The 22,490-nt window shown below is 40.6% G+C and overlaps 1 protein-coding gene across 1 annotated transcript in view; it reads right to left on the bottom strand.

Moving 5' to 3' along the window:
- The window catches only part of topbp1 (DNA topoisomerase II binding protein 1), a 31,626-nt gene extending 9,413 nt beyond the window's left edge, over nt 1-22,213 (bottom strand). The window contains exons 1-27 of the mRNA XM_080020554.1: nt 22,089-22,213; nt 21,556-21,649; nt 21,291-21,434; nt 20,823-20,966; nt 20,383-20,564; nt 19,984-20,177; nt 19,370-19,546; nt 19,036-19,202; nt 18,394-18,557; nt 17,895-18,151; nt 17,428-17,762; nt 17,022-17,194; nt 16,612-16,823; nt 16,088-16,401; nt 15,141-15,326; nt 13,207-13,322; nt 12,516-12,639; nt 11,543-11,701; nt 10,899-10,989; nt 10,372-10,570; nt 9,150-9,370; nt 8,002-8,153; nt 7,116-7,209; nt 6,071-6,234; nt 5,532-5,663; nt 4,794-4,883; nt 3,953-4,114 (exon numbers count right to left, since the gene is read on the bottom strand). Of these exons, the coding sequence (XP_079876680.1) occupies nt 3,953-4,114; nt 4,794-4,883; nt 5,532-5,663; nt 6,071-6,234; nt 7,116-7,209; nt 8,002-8,153; nt 9,150-9,370; nt 10,372-10,570; nt 10,899-10,989; nt 11,543-11,701; nt 12,516-12,639; nt 13,207-13,322; nt 15,141-15,326; nt 16,088-16,401; nt 16,612-16,823; nt 17,022-17,194; nt 17,428-17,762; nt 17,895-18,151; nt 18,394-18,557; nt 19,036-19,202; nt 19,370-19,546; nt 19,984-20,177; nt 20,383-20,564; nt 20,823-20,966; nt 21,291-21,434; nt 21,556-21,642 (4,440 nt within the window). The 5' untranslated portion in view covers nt 21,643-21,649; nt 22,089-22,213. The remainder of the gene's footprint in view (nt 1-3,952; nt 4,115-4,793; nt 4,884-5,531; nt 5,664-6,070; nt 6,235-7,115; nt 7,210-8,001; nt 8,154-9,149; nt 9,371-10,371; nt 10,571-10,898; nt 10,990-11,542; nt 11,702-12,515; nt 12,640-13,206; nt 13,323-15,140; nt 15,327-16,087; nt 16,402-16,611; nt 16,824-17,021; nt 17,195-17,427; nt 17,763-17,894; nt 18,152-18,393; nt 18,558-19,035; nt 19,203-19,369; nt 19,547-19,983; nt 20,178-20,382; nt 20,565-20,822; nt 20,967-21,290; nt 21,435-21,555; nt 21,650-22,088) is intronic.
- Nucleotides 22,214-22,490: the final 277 nt, after the last annotated feature.

Below are 22,490 nucleotides of genomic sequence, written 5' to 3'. Positions count from 1 at the left end.
AGTGTTATAGTTTATAGTTTAATAGTGTTATAGTGTTATAGTTTATAGTGTTATAGGTTATAGCGTTATAGTGTTATAGTGTTATAGTGTTATAGCATTATAGTGTTATAGGTTATAGTGTTATAGTTTCATAGGTTATAGTTTATAGTTTATAGTGTTATAGTGCTATAGTGTTATAGTGCTATAGTGTTATAGTGTTATAGTGTTATAGGTTATAGTGTTATAGTGTTATAGTTTCATAGGTTATAGTTTATAGTTTATAGTGTTATAGGTTATGGTGTTATAGTGTTATAGTTTATAGTGTTATAGTGTTATAGTGTTATAGTGTTATAGTGTTATAGTTTAATAGTGTTATAGTGTTATAGTTTATAGTGTTATAGGTTATAGCGTTATAGTGTTATAGTGTTATAGCGTTATAGTGTTATAGTGTTATAGCGTTATAGCGTTATATTGTTATAGTGTTATAGTGTTATAGTTTCATAGTTTCATAGTTTATAGTGTTATAGGTTATAGTGTTTTAGTGTTTTAGTGTTAAAAGGTTATAGTGTTATAGTTTATAGTTTAATAGTGTTATAGTGTTATAGTTTATAGCGTTATAGTGTTATAGTGTTATAGCATTATAGTGTTATAGCGTTATATTGTTATAGTGTTATAGTTTCATAGTTTATAGTTTATAGTGTTATAGGTTATAGTGTTATAGTTTCATAGGTTATAGTTTATAGTTTATAGTGTTATAGTGCTATAGTGTTATAGTTTATAGTGTTATAGTGCTATAGTGTTATAGGTTATAGTGTTATAGTTTCATAGGTTATAGTTTATAGTTTATAGTGTTATAGGTTATGGTGTTATAGTGTTATAGTTTATAGTGTTATAGTGTTATAGTTTATAGTGTTATAGTGCTATAGTGTTTTAGTTTATAGTGCTATAGTGTTTTAGTTTATAGTGCTATAGTGTTTTAGTTTATAGTGTTATAGTTTCATAGGTTATAGTGTTATAGTTTATAGTGTTATAGGTTATAGTGTTATAGGTTATAGTGATATAGTGTTATAGGTTATAGTTTAGCACTATAACACTATAAACTATAAACTATATAGTGTTTTAGTTTATAGTGCTATAGTGTTTTAGTTTATAGTGTTATAGTTTCATAGGTTATAGTGTTATAGTTTATAGGTTATAGTGTTATAGGTTATAGTGTTATAGTGTTATAGTGTTATAGTTTATAGTGTTATAGGTTATAGTGTTATAGTGTTATAGGTTATAGTGTTATAGTTTATAGGTTATAGTGTTATAGTGTTATAGGTTATAGTGTTATAGTGTTATAGTGTTATAGTTTATAGTGTTATAGGTTATAGTGTTATAGTGTTATAGGTTATAGTGTTATAGTTTATAGGTTATAGTGTTATAGTGTTATAGGTTATAGTGTTATAGTGTTATAGTGTTATAGTGTTATAGTTTCATAGGTTATAGTTTATAGTTTATAGTGTTATAGGTTATAGGTTATAGTGTTATAGTGTTATAGGTTATAGTGTTATAGTGTTATAGTGTTATGGTTTCATAGGTTATAGTTTATAGTTTATAGTGTTATAGGTTATGGTGTTATAGTGTTATAGTTTATAGTGTTATAGTTTATAGTTTATAGTGTTATAGGTTATAGTGTTATAGTGTTATAGTTTATAGTGTTATAGTTTCATAGTTTATAGTGTTATAGGTTATAGTGTTATAGGTTATAGGTTATAGTTTATAGTGTTATAGTTTCATAGGTTATAGTTTATAGTTTATAGTGTTATAGTGTTATAGTTTCATAGGTTATAGTTTATAGTTTATGGTGTTATAGTGTTATAGTTTCATAGGTTATAGTGTTATAGGTTATGGTGTTATAGTGTTATAGTTTATAGTGTTATAGTTTATAGTTTATAGTGTTATAGGTTATAGTGTTATAGTGTTATAGTTTATAGTGTTATAGTTTCATAGTTTATAGTGTTATAGGTTATAGTGTTATAGTTTATAGGTTATAGTTTATAGTGTTATAGTTTCATAGGTTATAGTTTATAGTTTATAGTGTTATAGTGTTATAGTTTCATAGGTTATAGTTTATAGTTTATAGTGTTATAGTGTTATAGTTTCATAGGTTATAGTGTTATAGTTTATAGTGTTATAGTGTTATAGTTTCATAGGTTATAGTTTATAGTTTATAGTGTTATAGTGTTATAGTTTCATAGGTTATAGTGTTATAGTGTTATAGTGTTAAAAGGTTATAGTGTCATAGGTTATAGTGTTAAAAGGTTATAGTGTCATAGGTTATAGTGTTATAGGTTATAGTGTTTTAGTGTTAAAAGGTTATAGTGTTATAGTTTATAGCGTTATAGCGTTATAGCGTTATAGCGTTATAGCGTTATAGCGTTATAGCGTTATAGCGTTATAGCGTTATAGCGTTACAGCGTTACAGCGTTACAGCGTTATAGGGTCATAGTTTCATAGTTTCATAGTTTCTAGTGTTATAGTGTTATAGTTTCATAGGTTATAGTTTATAGTTTATAGTTTATAGTGTTATAGGTTATAGTGTTATAGTGTTATAGTGTTATAGGTTATAGGTTATAGGTTATAGTGTTATAGTGTTATAGTTTCATAGGTTATAGTTTATAGTGTTATAGGTTATGGTGTTATAGTTTATAGTGTTATAGGTTATGGTGTTATAGTGTTATAGTTTATAGTGTTATAGTGCTATAGTGTTTTAGTTTATAGTGCTATAGTGTTTTAGTTTATAGTGCTATAGTGTTTTAGTTTATAGTGTTATAGTTTCATAGGTTATAGTGTTATAGTTTATAGTGTTATAGTGTTATAGTTTCATAGTTTATAGTGTTATAGTTTCATAGGTTATAGTGTTATAGTTTATAGTGTTGTAGTTTATAGTGTTATAGTGTTATAGGTTATAGTGTTGTAGTTTATAGTGTTATAGTGTTATAGTTTATAGTGTTATAGTTTCATAGGTTATAGTGTTATAGTTTATAGTGTTGTAGTTTATAGTGTTATAGTTTCATAGGTTATAGTGTTATAGTTTATAGTGTTGTAGTTTATAGTGTTATAGTGTTATAGGTTATAGTGTTGTAGTTTATAGTGTTATAGGTTATAGTGTCATAGGTTATAGTGTTATAGTGTTAAAAGGTTATAGTGTATTAGTGTTTTAGTGTTAAAAGGTTATAGTGTTATAGTTTATAGTGTTATAGTTTATAGTGTTAGTGTTTTAGTTTATAGTGTTAGTGTTTTAGTTTATAGTGTTATAGTTTCATAGGTTATAGTGTTATAGTGTTATAGTTTATAGTGTTGTAGTTTATAGTGTTGTAGGTTATAGTGTTATAGTGTCATAGGTTATAGTTGAAGTCAGAGTAGAGCCGCAGCACTGCGTCAGTCGGCAGAGTTCATGATGATGGTTGGAGACGACGTAGGCAACAATAATCATATGAAACCACGGCAGCCTTTGTACTTTAAAGCGGCTGGGAATACATTTTCTAAACTTTCGGTGTTCATATGCAGAGGTTAAATAAAAAAAAATTAAAAGATGATTCAAATGAATAACGATAAATAAGGTTAAAGTTTGTCTGACTATCAAATATTATTATTGGTCATAAATTATATTAAGTATATATTCCAAATTCAGATTCTGGAAATGTTTTTTTACACTACGGTTTGAATAACAAAACCAGGAGGAATATCGCAGGATTTCAATGACCGCCTTTTCAAGCACTTCAGCACAAAAAGGGGCTATTTTCAAGGTATTCCACTCCTCACATTTCTGAGGAACAAAATTCAAGCACCTCAAGGACCCAAGGAAAACCATTTCACAAAAACAACTCATTTTACTTTCTTGTTACCAAACAGGAAAAAAAAAAGTCATACAAGTCCCAGGGACCAGTAGTGTTTTTATTATGATCATTGTGTTTGTTTTTCAACTGACCTGCATGAGGTAGTCTGCGATGTACTCAGGCTTCAGGCACGTCACTCCATGGGAGGAGGCTTCTGAGATGTCCACCCTGACGTCCCCAGGCTTCAGCCGACTGAAGTCTGCAAACAGGTGAGTGGCCTCAGTGAACAGAGCTGGGGAGGGAGCGGCCAGAACCTGGGTGGGGGGTTGTGAAAGAAAGTGAAGGTCCTTGAAGCCTTGAGGCCTTGAAGCTGTATCAAACAGAACTCAAGGTAACGATTCATTTCGGAGCAGAAACACTGGACGCCGACTGCATCCTGTCGCTCTGACTCCTTCAACTTCCTGGATGCCGGAAGTTTAATATCATGTCTTTTATCTCCTTTCCCTCTTAAATCTTGCTTGCAGGCTGTGATGAGGAACAGCAGTGTGTTTCACCGCTGTCATTTGCTAATAGTTCCTCTCTTTTTCTTTTTTGAACGACATGGTGAGAGCTCCACACTCAAATTGTATTTATTTCTTAAATCCAAGTCAAAGCGTTGACGCGTTCACCTTCTCAAATGTAGTTTACAAATCCAAAATACAGAAAAACTAAATGTCTTGGACGGGCAGAGGAAGTAACGTCTCTGGCTGCTCCCGGTATGAATAATAATGTCATATTATTATTATTATTATTATTATTATTATTATTAGAGCAGATCCCGATCTTTTGGATTCCATCACTCGTACATTTCATCTAAATTCAGGGGAATTTTAAACCAATGTTAGAAATGTCACAACAAACAGAATGTGGGATTGAGTGCGGTTCCATCAGTTGGGTGGCGGCAAATCAACCCAATCGACCCCCACAACCACACACACCCACACCCACACCCACCTGGGCTCCTCCCGACTGCAGCAGCCGCCTGAAGCCGGACTCTCTGTTCTGGTCGATGTTCAGCATGACGGTCCAGCCGCTGAAGGCTCCCTGTGGAGAAGCAAACCATCTCACAGAAACTGGTTGAAACCTCAAATAAAAAAAAGAGAACTAAGAGAATTTTAATATCTGTATCTATATTTAACATTTCAGAGACTGTCACTGTGTTCAGCTGCACCGGCCCATTATCACCAGGCTTGTGAACAAGAAATCACTTTGTTCCTCAACTACTTTATTGAAGCATTTCAAAAGGACTTCCTCCTTTCCCCAGAGGAGGATTACATTTAGTTCCGAAAACCATTCCGGGTGCATTGTTCCAGGTCCCAAAAAAGTCCCTGCAAGTGACGTGGTACTTTTCAGGGAACGGGAATGATTGGGTCTCAGCTTGTATGACTGAACAACATTGATTGACGCCATTTTTAAAACAGGTAAAACAGCCGATTGCTGGCTCGCAGTCGCCGCTTAAGTCGTCGTCACCAATAAAGTTTATAAAAGAAAACAGAAACCAGAAGTGAAAATACAGCGACAGGAAAAGTCGCAGGTTTGGCATCACAACCTCCCGGTTTGAATAATCTCTAGGACTTTTCAAGGGGGCCCAGGCTCCTGTTTGAGAAGGTTCCGGGTCCAAACGGATCCTCATTCAGTTCCTGTACTTTGGTTGAAATGCGGTTGTGCCCACACTGTGACGGTGAACACTACCTCCTCCTGGTTGCAGCGACCCTGCAGGGACTTCCTCCAGCGCATGGCCGCCAGCGCTAGCCTCCTCTGCTGCGAGGAGATGGAGGGAAGAGCGTCCAGGATGGAGCTGCTGCCCCACTCGTAGTCCTCCTCCTGGGAGGGAGGAAGGGAGGCGAGGGGGAGAGGAGGAGAGGAGGGAAGGAAGTAGAAATGGCCCGGGAGGTCAAAAAGAAGGGAGGAACCGAGGAAAGAGCGAAAGGAAGAAAAGAGGGAAGCCAATACGGAAAGGTAAAAAAAAAGAAAATAAAAGAAGGGAAGAAGTTAGGAAGAAAGGAGAGAAGGAAGCAAGAAGGTAAATAACAAGGGTGGAAGGAGGAATAAGAAGAAAGTGGAAAAAAGAATGGAGTAAGTAGAATAGGAGGATGGAGGGAAGGGATGAGGAAGAAAGGAACAAATCAAGGAAGGGAAAAAGGAAATAAAACGGCGACAAAGTGATTACAGGGAGTACATTTTCGGGCGGAGCTGATCTTGTCTGCTGCCCTCGGCATGTGTCCCCCCACCTGGATGAAGTGTCCCACGGAGCGGCAGGCCTCCAGGTACGAGCGGTGCAGGATCCACTTGCCGGCGGCCATGGCCGCCAGGTACTTCTCGTTGCGCAGAGGGTTTCCCACGATGATGTGGGAGCAGCTGGGGTCGAAAGACTGCTTGTCCAGAACCACGCCCCCTAGACGCCAGCAGGGCACGCAGGACCAACCCTCGGGTTATTGACAGACAGACAGACACACATATATATATATATATATATATATATATATATATATATATATATATATATATATATATATATATATATATATATATATATTCCGCCCCTCCCTCCGCCTCTCCGGTGCCGGAGCCCCCGTCCCCGGATGTAATAACCCCGAGCCCATGATATTAAATCAGTGTGTTCGTTTTCAACCTGTCCTACACCCTCTGCCTCTGGAGGAGGAACATTCTCCACCCATTCTATCTCTCCAGCTCCACCCTCTGGTGTACCCGGCGGGCGGAGCCAAGTGCCTGTGCCCGATGTCACCGCACTCGAAGCCACTTCATACTTCCAGAACTGACATACACCATGTGGTGCCGTTCCCCATCTCCAACTGTTAACTCCTCTTAGATTGGGAACCCACAGAGAGAGACAAAAAGGGAATTCAACTAAGGGTGAAAAACAAAGAAAAAAAAAAAAGAAGAAAAGAAGAAGTGGGAATGACACCTAAACATAATAAGCATAATCCATTACCTCCTAATGAGCACGTTGAAAATCAGGACATGGGGCCATCTGTTCCTCGTTAGAGCCAATTTAAAGTAATTCTTTGCAAATGATGGATTTAGGTAAGATATTATAAAGAACTTTGAATCAGAATTCAAGGTTTGGACACAATTACAAGGTTTGGAACGAGCCCCAGGATTTGAGTGATCCTTTACTTTCTTTTCTTTCAGGGATACATAGTGCTCTCATATAGTGGAAAAAATACTCGCTACCAGACACAGAGACTTGACGCCATATTAGATGCGGCTGCAGATCCAGTTTGTGTTGTGTTGGTGTTGGTGTTTAGGACTGACCCAGCTCCTCGATCAAGTGACTGTAGTCGATGCGTTCCTGGGGGCTGAGGGAGGAAAGCTGGAACCTCGGCGGCTCCGTCTCCTCCTCCACATCCTGGGAGGGAGAGAGAAAAAGTGCAGCTTGAGACCAGTTATTCTCTAATTAATAATCTTATCAAGGGATAAGAGGGTTCATTCTAGCATTACAAAATATAATTCAAGGACTTTCAACTACATTTTAAGAACCTCTCTTTCTTTCCAACCATGCTGGATTATATTTATATATCCCTGGCATAACCTGTCGTAAAATCGATTATGGAAATGTTTTATGACGTTACAATCTGAATGACAAAACCAGGGGAAATATCACAGGTTTTCAAGGACTTTTCAAACAATTCAGCACCTATTTTCAAGGTGTTCTAAATCTGAGGATGAAATGTAAGCACCTCAAGGACATGGTAAGAACCCTGTGATAAAGAAAATTGTGAAATTGTGAAAAAAGTGAAATTCAAGCATCTCTTTAAAGAGCGTAATGAAAAATAAATTCCATGTTATTTATGATATATCAGTTAATAATAACTTTTATATTTATATTGCACTTTTCAAAACAAAACGGCGCTTTTTTTTTAATTTTATTTTTTAAAAAAATTTTTTTTTTTTAAGGAGATAAACGGTATGCAATAAAATTATCAGATGATCATCTTTGGTCAGCTTTGACAAAATAAACAAAAATTGTAAACATAAATAATAATTACTCTACACATTTACAGTTACTGCAAAAACCTTGAGTTGTATTTTTTCATTGAAAACAATGAAATGTTTCTCTACGTTCCATGTGATTTGACACCATAACTGCAGTGCATAGAACCCGTAGTTTCCGATGGCGTACGTTCCTGTGCCTGTGTACCTGCGGTTCTGGCGGCACAGGGGGGTTGGCGAGGGGGAAGGCGATGCTGGGAGCTTTAGGAGTCAGGATGTCGTTTTCCGGCTCCTCTGCTCCAGGGGTTGCGACCCTATGACCCATTTGCTGGTCAATGACATCACACGCTGCTGCGGTGGCTGGGGAGAGGGATCACATTGGCCAGCTAGTGTTTACAAGGTGAAATGCAGTGAGAATCCAAAGCACAATGGTTGGAAAAGAATGAAGACAGTGACTGTTATGCAGCTCTTCTCTTTATCATATTACTCCAAACTAGTCACGACCTAAAGCATTCAGTTAATGTTATTGCCGTGGTCCTATTGTGAAATTCAAAGGGGGCCTAGTAAGTTGATTTCAGTGGGAGTGGGTGGTAGAGGTGTGTGGGTGTAAAATTCGACAATTTTGTCAGTCCAGACAACCAAAAACTGAGGCAAGGTTGCTGACTTGGCAACTACTTCTTCAGGCTAATGTCTTATATTAATTAAAATATAATCTTAGTCTCATTGTCTATTATCTATATATCTCTCTCTCGGGGTGAGATATATAGATAATAGACAGCAGTTAGTTAGTACCTCGCAAAAGCGGTCCAAGGAAGGACGACCTGTGAACCGGCCACAGGGTCACGGGGCCAAAGGCTCATTGATGCACGTGGGGAGCAAAGTCTAGTCCGTCTGGTTCGATGCCACAGAAGAACTACTGTAGCACAAAGTGTTGAAAAAGTGAATGGTGTTCTGATAGAAAGGTGTAGAACACACAGTGCAGGGCAGCTTGCTGCGTATGGGAGCTCACAGTGTCCATGCTGACCCCTGTCCACCCCTGAAAGCACCTACAATGGACACGTGGGCGTCACAACTGGACCATGGAGGGATTCTAGAACTGCTTTTACTACGCTATGATTTGAATAACAAACCCAGAGGGCATAAGGCAGGCTTTCAATGATTGCAGGTTTTTTTTTTTTTTTGTTTTTTTTCCCTCCAAGCACTTTTCAAGCACTTCAACACAAAAGGGGGTATTTTAAAGGGATTTCAGTATTTGAATTTCTGAGGACGAAACACTTGAAGCACCTCAAGGACATGGTAAGAACTCTCTGCAGGCCTGCAGACACCCTGTCTCCACACCTGAGAGGCAGATCTTACCCATCTCCACCAGCTCTGAGTCAGTCAGGGAGTCCTTGAAGGGAGTGGTGGTCTCTGTTCTGGTGTTGGGTGGGGGCTCCGAGTGCTGGGAGGGGCTACCGGGCCACTGCAGGTTATCTGCCAGCTTGGCCCTCTCTTCCCTTGCCGTGGGATCGTCCCAAACTATCTGTTCGCTCTGGGACGGCTCCGTGTTCGGGTCCACGGCAGGCTCTCTGGGCACTCTGCACGGAGGGAAACAAATGGATTTAGGCTTTTCTACAATACTGTAAGACAAGGTGGGTAGTGCTGGTTATTGCTATAGTGACCAAATCAAAATGAAGAAACAGCTATATAGCCATTCATTTGTTTTATGTTATGCATGTGCTCCTCTATATGACGTTTCCACTGTTTGGTAGCAGGGTCTGCCTTTGCCGCCAATAATGCAAAAAAAAAGAAAAACAGGCAAGAAGTGAAAGGCAGCAACAGAGAATTTGATAAAGAAGAGGCGCAAGTTGTGGCCATTAATCATCTGATGGAAAAATATCCCCACTATCCCAAGTGAAAAAAAATAATAATAATAAATTGATCAGAAGACGACAAACTTTGGAGAAAAATGAGATCGTCTCAGGGAAAAAACTAGGATAAACCTGGATGTTGGAAAAAAAGGAGATAATAACAAACAAAAAAACAATGCAGTTTAAAATGAAAGTCTTTGAATAATAAATAAATAAATAAATACATTTCATTTTAGTATTTTCCCCCTGGGATTAAAGTATTTCTGATTCTGATTTCAATAAGACCTTATAAAAAATTAAGTTTGATTTCCCCTGCTCCCTTTAAAATATTTTCTTTTAAACTCAACAAAAGCTTCTCTTGAAATAAAAAAATATATATATATCTGGAGGAAAACAACACGAATTGAAGTTTTCTGAGTTCCCATGAACGCAGCATCGCTTCCTGTTTTTGGAGCGTTTTGAACCGGAGAGCAACAGAGAACTAGTCACTACTTAATCGATCGCGGATGGCGTCGTTCTCTTAGATGAATAAAAAATAAAAGAAAGAAAATCATTTTAACTTAATAAAAAGATTTTTCATGTTGTTCGCGTTTCAGGCAGTCTTTCGCGATGTGTCTTTCACCCCTGTTCATATGGCGATGGTGATGAAAATACGATTTATCGGTCAGTACTCGCAGCTGGATCTTCTTTTTTCGGATCACTAGTTTCCAGGAGCGAGTCCTTCCCACCTGAGAGCTTCTAGCGTGCGCCTGCTTCCGCTGCGTCCTACGCGGCTCCCTTGGCCCTCGGGGGTGTCGGGGCCGGAGTCGACGCCCCCCGAGCCGCGCAGAGCGAGGCGGCCCGACGCACGCCGCCCCGCGGTCAGCTTGGTGGCCGACATGATCTCCTGGAGCTGGCGCTGGAGATTCTCCCTCATCTCCAGAGTTTCTGACAGATCCAGGAGAGAGATAATCCTACAATGTCATGATAATAACAACAACTATTTTCAGTCTCTCCTATATGTTGAATTGAACGTTTATTTGATGGACTTATGACTGGAACCCAAGTAAAAGCACAGTCCGTTCTTTCTTATTTTTATTATAACTTTTAGAATGTTCTTTATGTTTAGGAAAAAAAAGCTGAGTACTTAAGTGTTTCTATCTGTGATATGCAGAATGTGTATTGTCATAGGAAGTGATTACATGTGACTCTTAATTTATTGGTAGTGGTTATAATTAAAAACAAAAAAAATAACAAAATGAGGGATGAGAAGCACCTCTGCTGTCCGTGGTGTCCTGTGTCTCTTCTGGATGAACGTCATTGTTTCTACGACCGGGTGTTGAGGCTTCTGTGCTGCTTCGCTCAGACTGTGGATAGAGACGCAAACATTTACAGACGGGCCGTCGTGTCCACAAAGCTTTATTTCAAACTCCCTGATATTTCCTCAGCAAAATTCCATAATTCAAAGTCCAGCAAATAAGTAATCATATACATTTTAGCCACTGTACTTGAGACAAATGTTTAATTGGTTGTTTTTAAAATCAGCGTAACATTTTCACATAAAATACTAACAATTAAAATGAGCTGCCATATTTCACCAGATGCTGCAGGTTAATTAGCTTTCAACCGGACAAATACATGGACTGAAAAAAAAAAAAAAAAAGAACATCTTGACAAAACAATATTTAATTATTATTATTATTTTTTTTAACAAATAGTGAAATTACAGCTGAAAAAAAGATCCATGATATTCAATGACCCAGGTCACTAAAATTAATACAATGACTTGCTTGGAAAGATTCCCTGACATTCCAGAAATTTCAGGACCCGTGGGAACACTGCAGACACTACAGGAACTAGCAGGAACCAGGTGCCTTGCGCCAGGGTTTGAAGCTGACTGACTCAGAGGGGGGGACCCACCTTGCTGCCGTTGGCCTCGGCGAGGTTTCGGAGCTGGGTGTGGGAGAAAGGCGGGGACCTCTGGGTGCCTTCGGGGATCTGGCTGAGGTTCAGGCTCATCTTGGGGTTGTAGGTGAAGGGATACAGTGACTCTGAGACGTGTTTCTGCTCTTCAGCGCACTGCAAATGGACAATGTAGAATCAAGGGTCATGATCAAGGCCGTGCACTCAAACTCAATATTTAGACTGAATTGGTAAGTAGGGCTGTCAGGGTCAGGTCATTTTAGTTTTAGCTAAAATTACTATTTGACACCATTTTCGATTTAGCAATCACCTTTAAAACAGATCCAAATCTGTGTATAGGAGAAAACACTGAAGGAATATTTTTTAAAACAAAGTACACCAAAAAAAAAAAAGAAAGCTGAACCAACTGGAAAAAATATATATAATACTGAGCTCTCTTGTACATGGTCAGTGTTACATTTTTCATGTGGCTGTCATTGTTAATTAGAAAAAGCACAAAGCTACACTCGTAATAGCTAGAGATTTGCAACCACCTGTGTGCTGCTCAGAACATGTCTGTTTAAATATCGATAATTACAAGCCTCTCTTTGGGGGTTGTGATTAATTATGGAAAATTGTGTGATTAATTACTTATTATTACAGTACTGCCTGGACCAAACTAACCCAACCACTGAGATGTTTTACAGTTTACTGAATCATAATAGAGTAATAACATTATCATGATACTGTATGGTAATCTATTGTAATCAGTATGATATTTTTGTATTAATAATATTATTCATTATAACCTCTTTCAAACCATCTAATCAGTATAAAAAAAAAAGTCTGAAAGATTTTAAGAGGGGAGTAGGAATAATAGCTTCAAAGATTAACAAATGGCTTCATTATTGTAAATAGTGGAAAGCTCCTTAATTTTAGCTCAACATTTTGGGGCTATTCAGGTCATCTGTGTACACTCTGGTGAACTTACAGCATGCAGCCAGTGCTGGGACACCACGTGCAGGCCTCTCTCCTTCACCGCTCTGTACTCCTTGGTGCTGTCCCCCACTCGGCCCTGGTAGATGTAGTGGGTCACCGTGTCGTCACAAGCCCACCTGAGCAATGTACGGAGATACACTTTTAAAACTAATGACACTTTAAAGCACAGCATAATCATATTAAATATCCTAATATCGTGTCTGATATTTCAGAAATCACATTGAAAAAATTGCATATCTTATCATGATTCATTAAAAGGGAGTTTTATTTGAAAAACTAGAGCTCAAATAATTGTTGATTGATTTATACACTATCTACAGTATATACGTATGTAGATATACAGTATAAACACTACATACAGTATATATGTAGATATACAGTACAAACACTATACACAGTATATATGTAGATATATAGTATAAACACTATATACAGTATATATTCTATAAAATTCCCTGAAAAGAAATTCTTGGATATCGTCTGAAGAACACTGTGCAACAATTGATCTACACCAATAGCAGGTATTACAATAACACTTCCTTCAAAACTCACCATATTTCTGGAGCTAGAGTGTTTCAAAACATCGCAAACCTATCAGGGATCGAGGCCCAGAACCACGAGAGGAGCCAAGACACGGCCAGCTTTTTGTACAGTTTGGTCGGTCACATGTTCCCCCAAAATACCTGAAGTCTGCACCCAGTGAGGCAGCAGTGGCGTTCAGCTCCCCCTGCAGTTTACTCAGCTTCTTTCCCACGCAGATCACCACTCCAGCCAGGGGGGGTCGTGTCTTCTCAGGGACCTGAACACAGACACCAGAGTTAAGGTGCGATCAAACCGCCGGCGTACATGCGCTGCAAAGCGACAGGCTGCAATGCATTTAAACAGCGCTCGGCTTCACCCAGCTGGCGGGGCGACCATCATCAACAAGCTCACGGCGAAATCTTGTGATAATAATATAGCAATATATAATATAATATCATAGAGAAACATTGTGATTTATTTTGTTTCCTTAGTTAGTTACTTGGTTCCTTAATCATTTTCTACTTTCATTTTTTCTAGTAAAAAAAAAAAATAAAAAATTATGTTTTTGTGTAAATACTTGCTTGTAAATAATAAATCCTGCACTTCTGTAACGGGGAGTCCGCAATTACCACATTAAAATCGCCAATTGACGATCACTGCCCCCCAGCTATCGACTGGAATTTTGCACAATAGCCCAAAACTTGTCGGATCCTCGGAAAATTGGATGCCCCGTCCACTGCGTATTGTTCATGATTAGTGTTTTTGGTTTATTTATGAAAAAGTCCCTTAAAATATCAATAAAATAAGGAACACGTCATTTCATGTTTCTCCAATAAGGACATTTCTTTATTTAAAGGGACGGATGGCAAGATTATTTATCATTACATTACATTACATTTAGTCATTGAGCAGACACTTTTATCCAAAGCGACTTACAATTATTCAAACACCGACGGACGCAGCCATCAGGAGCAATAAGGGGTTAAGTGTCTTGCTCAAGGACACTACAGCATGCTAGCAGGAGGAGCCTGGGATCCAACCAGCGACCTTTGGATTACTAGACTACCGGCTCTACTGCCTGAGCTACCATCCCCCTTCCACCATTTATGAATTTTTTTTCAAGGTCGTTTATTTTTCGAGGTAAACACCTCCACCATTTTAATTTTAAAAAGTACACACCCATCTAGCTATAAAGGAAGGAATCTCTTGTGAAGTCTGTATATCCTCCAATTATCTTCACAACCGTTCATCCGATCTACTTCACACTTGGCCAGTGTATTGCTGAGGACCCAAGGACCCAGTGTCGAATTTGGTGCGATTTGGACACGTGACACATGTAATATTGATAAACTTTGAATAAACAAGCGAGCATACGCTCTGTGCAACAGTGGGGCGGGGTTTCGCAAAACAGCTTTCTGCCTGCGCTGCGCATGGGCGTTCACGTAACGTGTGCCCGGGAAAGGATCTCTCATTCACCACACAGTGACGGGTACCAAGCAAGTGCAAGTGAGGAAATATATTGAGGGAAACTGATCCCGTTTTGGCACCGATCCTACCGATGCTAGAATCGATCTATAAAAAGAGATGTAGTATCAGTAGTATGGATACTTTTGGTATTGATCTGCACAGGGGCCCTGTCGCCGGCGGTGTGACCGTACCATTAGTGATGAACGTATTGGAATATCAAGATCCATGCTGTGATCCATTTCAACAGAAAAAAGGTACTCTGATGCAACTCAATTCAATCATTTCAATTTCTGAATGGATTTGAACATTTTAATATTTATACTTTGTTTGGAAGTTATGAAACCATTTTTCACAGCACAATAGTCACAAATCAACTTCTGTAGACTGAATTTGGTCTGATATATTTTTGTAACATACATCAGATGGTACAATGAAAAGCATTTTCATCATGCATAAAATGTCAGATTGAATCCATGTTGAAAGGAATCGTAAGTTTCAGTCCTAAAATAGACTGAGAAAAACCAGGTGACCTTCAACGCTGTGTGTGTGTGTGTGTGTGTGTGTGTGTGTGTGTGTGTGTGTGTGTGTGTGTGTGTGTGTGTGTGTGTGTGTGTGTGTGTATATATACCTCCTGCTCAGTCCTCTTGCTGAGATCTGGACTGGCACTCAGCGCCTGCAGGTCCGCCGTGTGGTTGCGGGTGCTGTTGGCCAGAGCCACCTTCATGTTCCTGTTGATGAGCACCGTCAGCGGGGTCTCCACCTTCCTCTCCGGCTGGGCCCTCCCCCCTGGAGTCTCCAGAGCCTCCAGTGCATCCTAGACAAAGTGGTGGAGATGGTATGTCAGCATTGCCCCCTCTAAATGTCCAAAAGTAATGATCTACTTTTTAGCCAATGCAGATGAGATAAATAACTTTAATAAAGTGTCATCTTACTGGTTCATCTGTATGGGCCCCTCATTTTGATATCAAGGACCTCAACTCAATTTGATACATATCAGGCCACAGGTCACATTTGATAGGATTTTGTCTTTGGGACCCCAATTTCAGAAAATGTTTATTGTTAGATACTATTTAGTGTTTATACTATAGTAAAGGAGATAATAGTCGACCTATGATCAATGGTGGTAACATTTTGTTAATGAGATAATGGTTAAGTTTAATTATTCATCATTTTGCTTGTAACCCACGTTGAGAACTACAGCAGCTATGTATTTTAAGACCTTTCCAGGACTGCAGCACACAAAGCAAAATTCATGTGACTGTGGATTCACAACTCCTTATGACATTAACATTACTCAATGTTGTGTTTTAACTGGCTGTTAATTATTTTTTATAAATCTTTAATAGGCTCCATTTCATCATTCCTCTCCACAGCCTGCTCTTTGTTGTTCCAAGGACCACAACTTCACCTCAAGATCAAAAAGGTTGTTATTTTTATCTAAAATCAAATTAGGTCCAATCATATTAGGTCTCAAGTATAAAGCTGGTGTTCAGTGAGTGTGACTGTTGCCTATGATAGATAATGGATGTGTTTATTACAAGTCAGTTGGACTACTGCAATGGCTTTGAGTGAGACCTGAACGTCGAAGGAGGGTCTGAACAGCCGGCCTCTGCTGAGGAAGCGGGAGGGCGTGTCCAGCTCTTGGGGGGCCTCTTTCAGTAGTGTTTGTTTCCTCACGCCCTCCTGCCCTGCTCCAGGAGTGTGGGGCTCCTCGCTGAGGTTCATCTTTTTCAGCACAGAGTGGAAGGCCTTACTCTGGAAACGCCCAAAGTCCAGAGGGGTGATGGCCTTGCCGCTCTGGGGGCCCAACAAGGGGAACTCCGGGGAGGAGCACACCGGCAGTGGCGACGCCGGTTTCTGGGATCCACTGACAAAACTGTCATCGCTCTCTGCAAAACGGATCAATGGGAGTCAGTCAACTCTGAGAACAAGGGATTCACAGATGCAAAAATGCTCCAATCAAATTGTCAATAGCATCACATTTTGAACACACACACACACACACACACACACACACACACACACACACACACACACACACACACACACACACACACACACACACACACACACACACACACACACACACACACACACACCAGGTGAGGGCGGCAGGTCCACCAGGAAGCGCTCCTCAGTGGCGCGGCGGCCCGTTCTGGCTGACTCCAGGATCCAGCGCCGTGTGACGGCCGGCAGCCCCCATTTCTTGGCTGCCTGGTACTTGGTGCCCTCAGGGGTGAGCAGCACCAGGTGGGTGCTGGCCAGCATGCCCTTCCTCTGGTTGGCGTTACGCACAAAGTAGTCCTGGACACTGCAGCAGAGGGAAAAATACGTAGTTACCAACTGCTTTAGTTACTGTTCTCAAGAGTGTATAGTGGGGGAGAGAAAAAAAAACAAACAAAAAAAAAAACCTTTTAATAAGGGTTAGGTTTAAAAAATAAAAATAAATAAAAAAAGAATAATAATAATAAAAATTATTATAAAATATTATTGAAGTCCTTTTCCCTACTTGGCTCCGAGGTGCTTGGCCAGCTCCACCAGGGACTCCCTCTCGGCTCCGGTGAACTGGCTGACGGAGAGAACGCAGCCTCCGAGAGGAGAGCTGCCCTCCATCACGGCGATGGGGGTGAACAGAGGGTTGGAGGCGAGAGGCAGGACAGACTCCCTGTCCACACACATGGCCTGGCAGAGAGGAATAGGACAGACAGAATTTAAATAAAACAACTGGAGGTGATGTGTCCCCTGTGCTGATGATTAACAGGCTAGAAAATAGAGGGAGGAAATATAAATACGCAACAAAATAATCTTCAGGATTACCATTTTGAATTTTCATGTTTTAGGATATCTCAATTTATTCCTGTAAAATGTTAATATTATCCATTTCTGAACTCACAGTACACCACTACTCTTCTTACCAGCCAGGTATCTGTGACCACCTCGACTACCGTGGCCTCCACCTCGCAGCCAAGCAGCGGCACCACGGCGTAGTCCGCTACGGCTCGGGTGCGGCCCGGCAGCACCTTGCCTCCGTTTTCTCTCACAATAAGGGCGAGCTGGGCCTCGGCCTCAGTACCGAAGCCCACCAGGAGGAAGCGCTTGGCAGCGAACAGGCCGGCCTCGCTGGCCCCCTGCAGGGTGGAGTCTGAAGCCGCTCCGTTGGTCTGCTCCGGGGCCCAGGAGTCCGATGGGACCTCTGCTGCTGCGCGGCTGGACCTCCTGCTGCTGACATCTGCTGGTGGGGGCATTTCCACTGGAAAATAAAGCAGGGGATATGACTCTTTATTTAATTTATTTCTTCTTAATTTAGGAAAATAAAAATACAATAATTCCTAATTCCTAATATCACAACATAATAGATCAGGAGTCATTACAGGATCCTTACCGACAGTGGGGTCGTCGTCCATGTACTGAGAGAGCAGGTCCTCGTCCGCCTGCTGATGTTTGGGGGTGCTGGGGCTGGCAGTGGGGGTGTTGGCTGAGGCAAGGCTGGGTCTCAAGGAGGTGTGGGTGTAAGGGGTGCGCACAGCTACAACAGCAGGAGTGGGGGGCAGGCAGCTGGGGTGGAGGTAGCCGTCCTCTGGCAGCAGGCTGCCTCTGGAGAAGCTGTCCAGCAGCCAGGGAACAGTCACCACATGAGGCCTGGAGAGGGTAGAAGATTGAAAGACTGATTATCTCATAACCAGATAAATTCACTGATTTACTGAATACATTTACTTTAATAATCCAACTTGATTTGTGACTATGGTAATATTAAATGTAAGCGTAAATTAGTTGCATAATTTCCAAAGTATCAATATTGCAATTTAAGATTCAGAAATTAAAACAATTCAACTGAACCGTATCGGAGTATCGATGCTTTATACACATTTTTTGGTTCACACCTGAGGGCAGCTTTGGACAGGAAGTTCTTCAGGTCCTGGTCGGGCTCCCCCATCACCACATGTGTAAGCTCCTCGCTGGGATGGTTGAAGCAAAGGCCTCCAGCTGCACTCACCACTCGTCGCAGTTTCTCCAACTTCTTGGCCTGCAGGCCGCACAGATACAGCTGCGCGGGACATGGTGAAAGAGGAAACACAAATAAATCAGTTTAATCGCAACAGGATTTGGTATCAGCAAATCTTTTGACTCACAGCCCGCTCAGAGCACGTTTACAATCACGATCGAAGGAGAACCGCACAAAGCCAGCAAAGGAGCATGAATAGGGCAATCAATGTATTGTTCCATAAGTTGCTATATTTATTGGTTTATCACAGAGCATTTTCAAAGTTTTAAATTGTGTTGTTTATTTTCTCCTCTGCATGTTCACTGGAAAGGCATTTGCCTGCTGTTTGTTTAAAAACATTTTTTGAATGGTTTCCTTCCTCTTTTCTCTCATAAAACTCCCTCAAACATTTCAGACTTAACGGGGCGAACAATTTCTCGGTCATATTTCACCCCATCATGAATTTAGTTGTCATTTCTTAATAAAAACCAGTAAAAGTGGTAACAGTGCCACCGACAGAAGGTGGAATCGCCCACTTTACCTTACAGCCGTCCAGCAAGTCATCGGCGAGGCAGGTGGTGAGGTCCAGAGCATCCACAGGGTCTGGAGTGTCAAGTCTGCTGAAGGTGGCGTTGGTGAACGCTGTGTCGTTGACCGTCATGCTGCTGTTCCCTGAGATGTGGCTCAAGCTGAGCAGAGATGGAGCCTCTGCAGGGTAGGAGCAAACAAATCAAACATGTACAGTTACTGGGTGTTGGGTTTAAATGCCACAACTAAAGGTGCTACATAAGTTATGTATTAGATATAAGTCACATTATATAACTTTGGAGGTTATAAAAAAAATAAAAAAAAAAAAAAAAAAGAATGCAGACAACCTTCTTTCCGACTGTTTCCGGTGGGTGTGGATGTGTGCGGCCTGCTGGTTTTAGGTGCAGAGCTCTGCACCTTGTACCGACTCTCGTCCTGACAGAAGCCTTTCTCTATGGTGTCGAAAAGCCAGTGCAGCGAGACGCAGTACACGTTCCACCTCCGTGCACACTCATACTTCTGGCCTACGGAGAAGAAAAGGAAAAAAAACAAACAAAAAAAAAAAAAACACACAACACAACACAAACACATGAAGTCATCCTCCACCTTTACATGTCGCCCAGAACCACCCTGTACAAGGTCTAGGTCAAGGAATTCTAGGGATAACTTTATTAGTCAATCATTCAGGCCCACAGTATTTTCCATTAGTTTAGTCATCACTAATTTACTAAGGCAAATTTAATGGCCCTGTAAGATGTTTTTTTTCAAATGTTGTGCAAAATAACACAAATTACCCTGCCAGGTATCACATTTAAAAAATATAAAATAAAATTAACAAGATTTTGCCCATCAAATTCAGAAATGTTTTGCTCTAATTAACTTTTGTTTTGTTTTGGACTGAAATAAACTAACCCATCCTGCATAATTTATCATTTTGACTCCAAAGGTTAAACCCGCTCACCCGTGGGCTCGCTCACGATGAGGTGGGTGCACTCGTTCATTTTGAGCTGACCGGTGTAGCTGCCCCCGTGCTGCTGGCAGAGCCGCTGCACCTCCTTGCGCTCCACGCTGGAAAGGCCTGTCACGCACACGGTGCAGCCAAGGAGCACGGGGCAGACATGCGGCTCCAGGTGGAGGTCCGTGTACCTGAAAAGACTGGGGGGAGGGGGGGGAGGTGTCAGGACTCATACTCTAAATGAAAAGTGAAAATCACTCACTGACACAAACTATTTATCTATCCATTTATCTATTGATCTCACTCACTTATAAAATTATCTACAGTCAGTAACCAAAAGCTGATGCACTGTTGCCAACTTGACAAAAACTTCCAAACATGATGAGCCCCCTGGTTTGCACGTACCTGTCCTGGGATTTCTCCCAGCAGGCCTTGACCCAGGAGGGCAGCAGGATGGGCTTGCCGAGGCTGGCGGCTACCAGGTATTTCTTGCTGCCCACCTCACCCGCGATCAGGTGAGTGACGGACACGTTGAGGTCCAGGTAGACACGTCCGCCCATCAGCTGAACTAGGTCCATCACTTCAGTCTGCAGACACACAAACAGTTTTAATTACTATTTCCAATGCCGCAATTATTATAACGCAGTACTCAATATGCCCAAAATCACATGCTAGCACACTATTTAGTACGCCAAGTGGGCATATGAGCATTTTTAGTATGTCTGAAACTGTAATATGTATCAAATAGTATATGAAAAGTTCCAGGATGACATACTACATCCGGACAAAATCATAGCATCCGAAAATGCATTGTGATGCTACGACAACAACCAGCAGTGACGAACCCGAGCAGCCTTGTCCAGACTGGTGCAGGATATGGTGACATCAGCCATGGCCATATTGTACACCGGCTTCTCTGCTTTGGGGACACAGCGCTGCTGCTGCAAGCAGAACAGTACCACCAGCGGACTGACCACTCTGCAGCCGAGCTGCACAGAGTGAGGGAGAAAGAGCGATAGCGACAATGAAGCTTGTTTTCAGATAATAAGATAATCAGGCAATTTAAATACATACACACATATAGTATTATATATATTCAAGCTAATTCATTTGAAAACCTTTTGTCTCGAAGTCATAAACAATATAACCTTCTTTGTTGACAGATATGTACGTATGTTATTTCCATTTCATCGTACATCTCATCCCTTTCTTGACTTGCACTGTCAAGACTTGAAAACCCCCCTCCCCCTCGAGTGATTAGCAAAGTGTTATCTCATCTTATCCCCTGGCCCTTTTGGAATATTGATGCAGACCTTCTTGCAGTGGTGGAAGGCAGGGCTGGTAAAGCTGCTGAAGACAAACAGAGACTTTGTGGGGGAATCTCTGTGCTCCAGCTGCAGAGCTGTGTCCTCGTCGATGGTCTTTACATACTTGTCAGACTGCAGCTCCAAAATGGCCTGTGGGAACCCAAAAACATCTCTGCTGTGTAAATGGAATTACAGACACCGAATATCAAAGTGGTTTGATTGTCAACGTATATACCATGACTCTGGGCTCCAAAGGAGGGAAGAGGCTTACCTCATATGCCTTAACTGCAGAGTCTGTCTTCTGTCCTCTTGTTTCAACGAACTTCACTATAAAACCTTCCTTGTCTCCTTTAGACATTTTGGACCTGTGTGGAAACGGGTGAAACAGCAGGCCTGTGAGCTGACTGGCTGTGCAGGCAAACTCAAGAAACACGTCACTTGTGGTGCTAACAATAAGTGAAATATTTCACTTTGCCGCCAGCATGTTTGTGCATCACAAATTGTTAACATAAACTGTTTTATATTCATGAAAGCATCAAGGATTAACAAGTCCAATGTATTGTATCGTATGATCACAAAAATACAAATACATATCATGATAGTGAAAGTAAAAACACATGTTTAAGTGTCAAACTGAGCTTCAATGAGGCAAATAATAAGGCCTATGACATAGATAGTTAGACAGACAGACAGACAGACAGACAGACAGACAGACAGACAGACAGATAGCTATCTACGACAATATACAATAAACCTTGAAATTAACTAGGAAAATATAGAACTATTTGGCAATATTCGACAAACCTGAGAATTAAGCCTAAATATAAAGAGAGTCGGTGATGAACGAAGCCACCGAGTGGTTGACAGGAGCTCAGCTGCTCCGTGTTGACGCTAAAGCTTCTTGAAAGCAGCAGCACAGCGGCTTTCGGCAAACACGCCCCGAGGAGCAGCAACGGTAATACTCGTTTTATCCAAATCTGTACTGAAAGGACATAGTGAAGCCAGATGATATATAATATTATTATAATTATAATAATGTTTATTTTTCCTGAATCACCAGATAAACGCCAAGTCAGCTTCGTTATTGGCGCCAATAGAATAACTTCCGGTGTTCTTTATTATTATGTCCGACCCTAAACGCAGGAAAAAATATGTAGCTTCCGGTGTTCTTTATTATTATGTCCGATAGTGAACAAGGGAAAATAT

Source organism: Zeus faber (genome assembly GCF_960531495.2).
Source record: "Zeus faber genome assembly, chromosome: 19".
NCBI classification, from domain to species: domain Eukaryota; kingdom Metazoa; phylum Chordata; class Actinopteri; order Zeiformes; family Zeidae; genus Zeus; species Zeus faber.
Note: the sequence above shows the minus strand (reverse complement) of the source record. Positions and strands in the feature narration are given on the sequence as shown.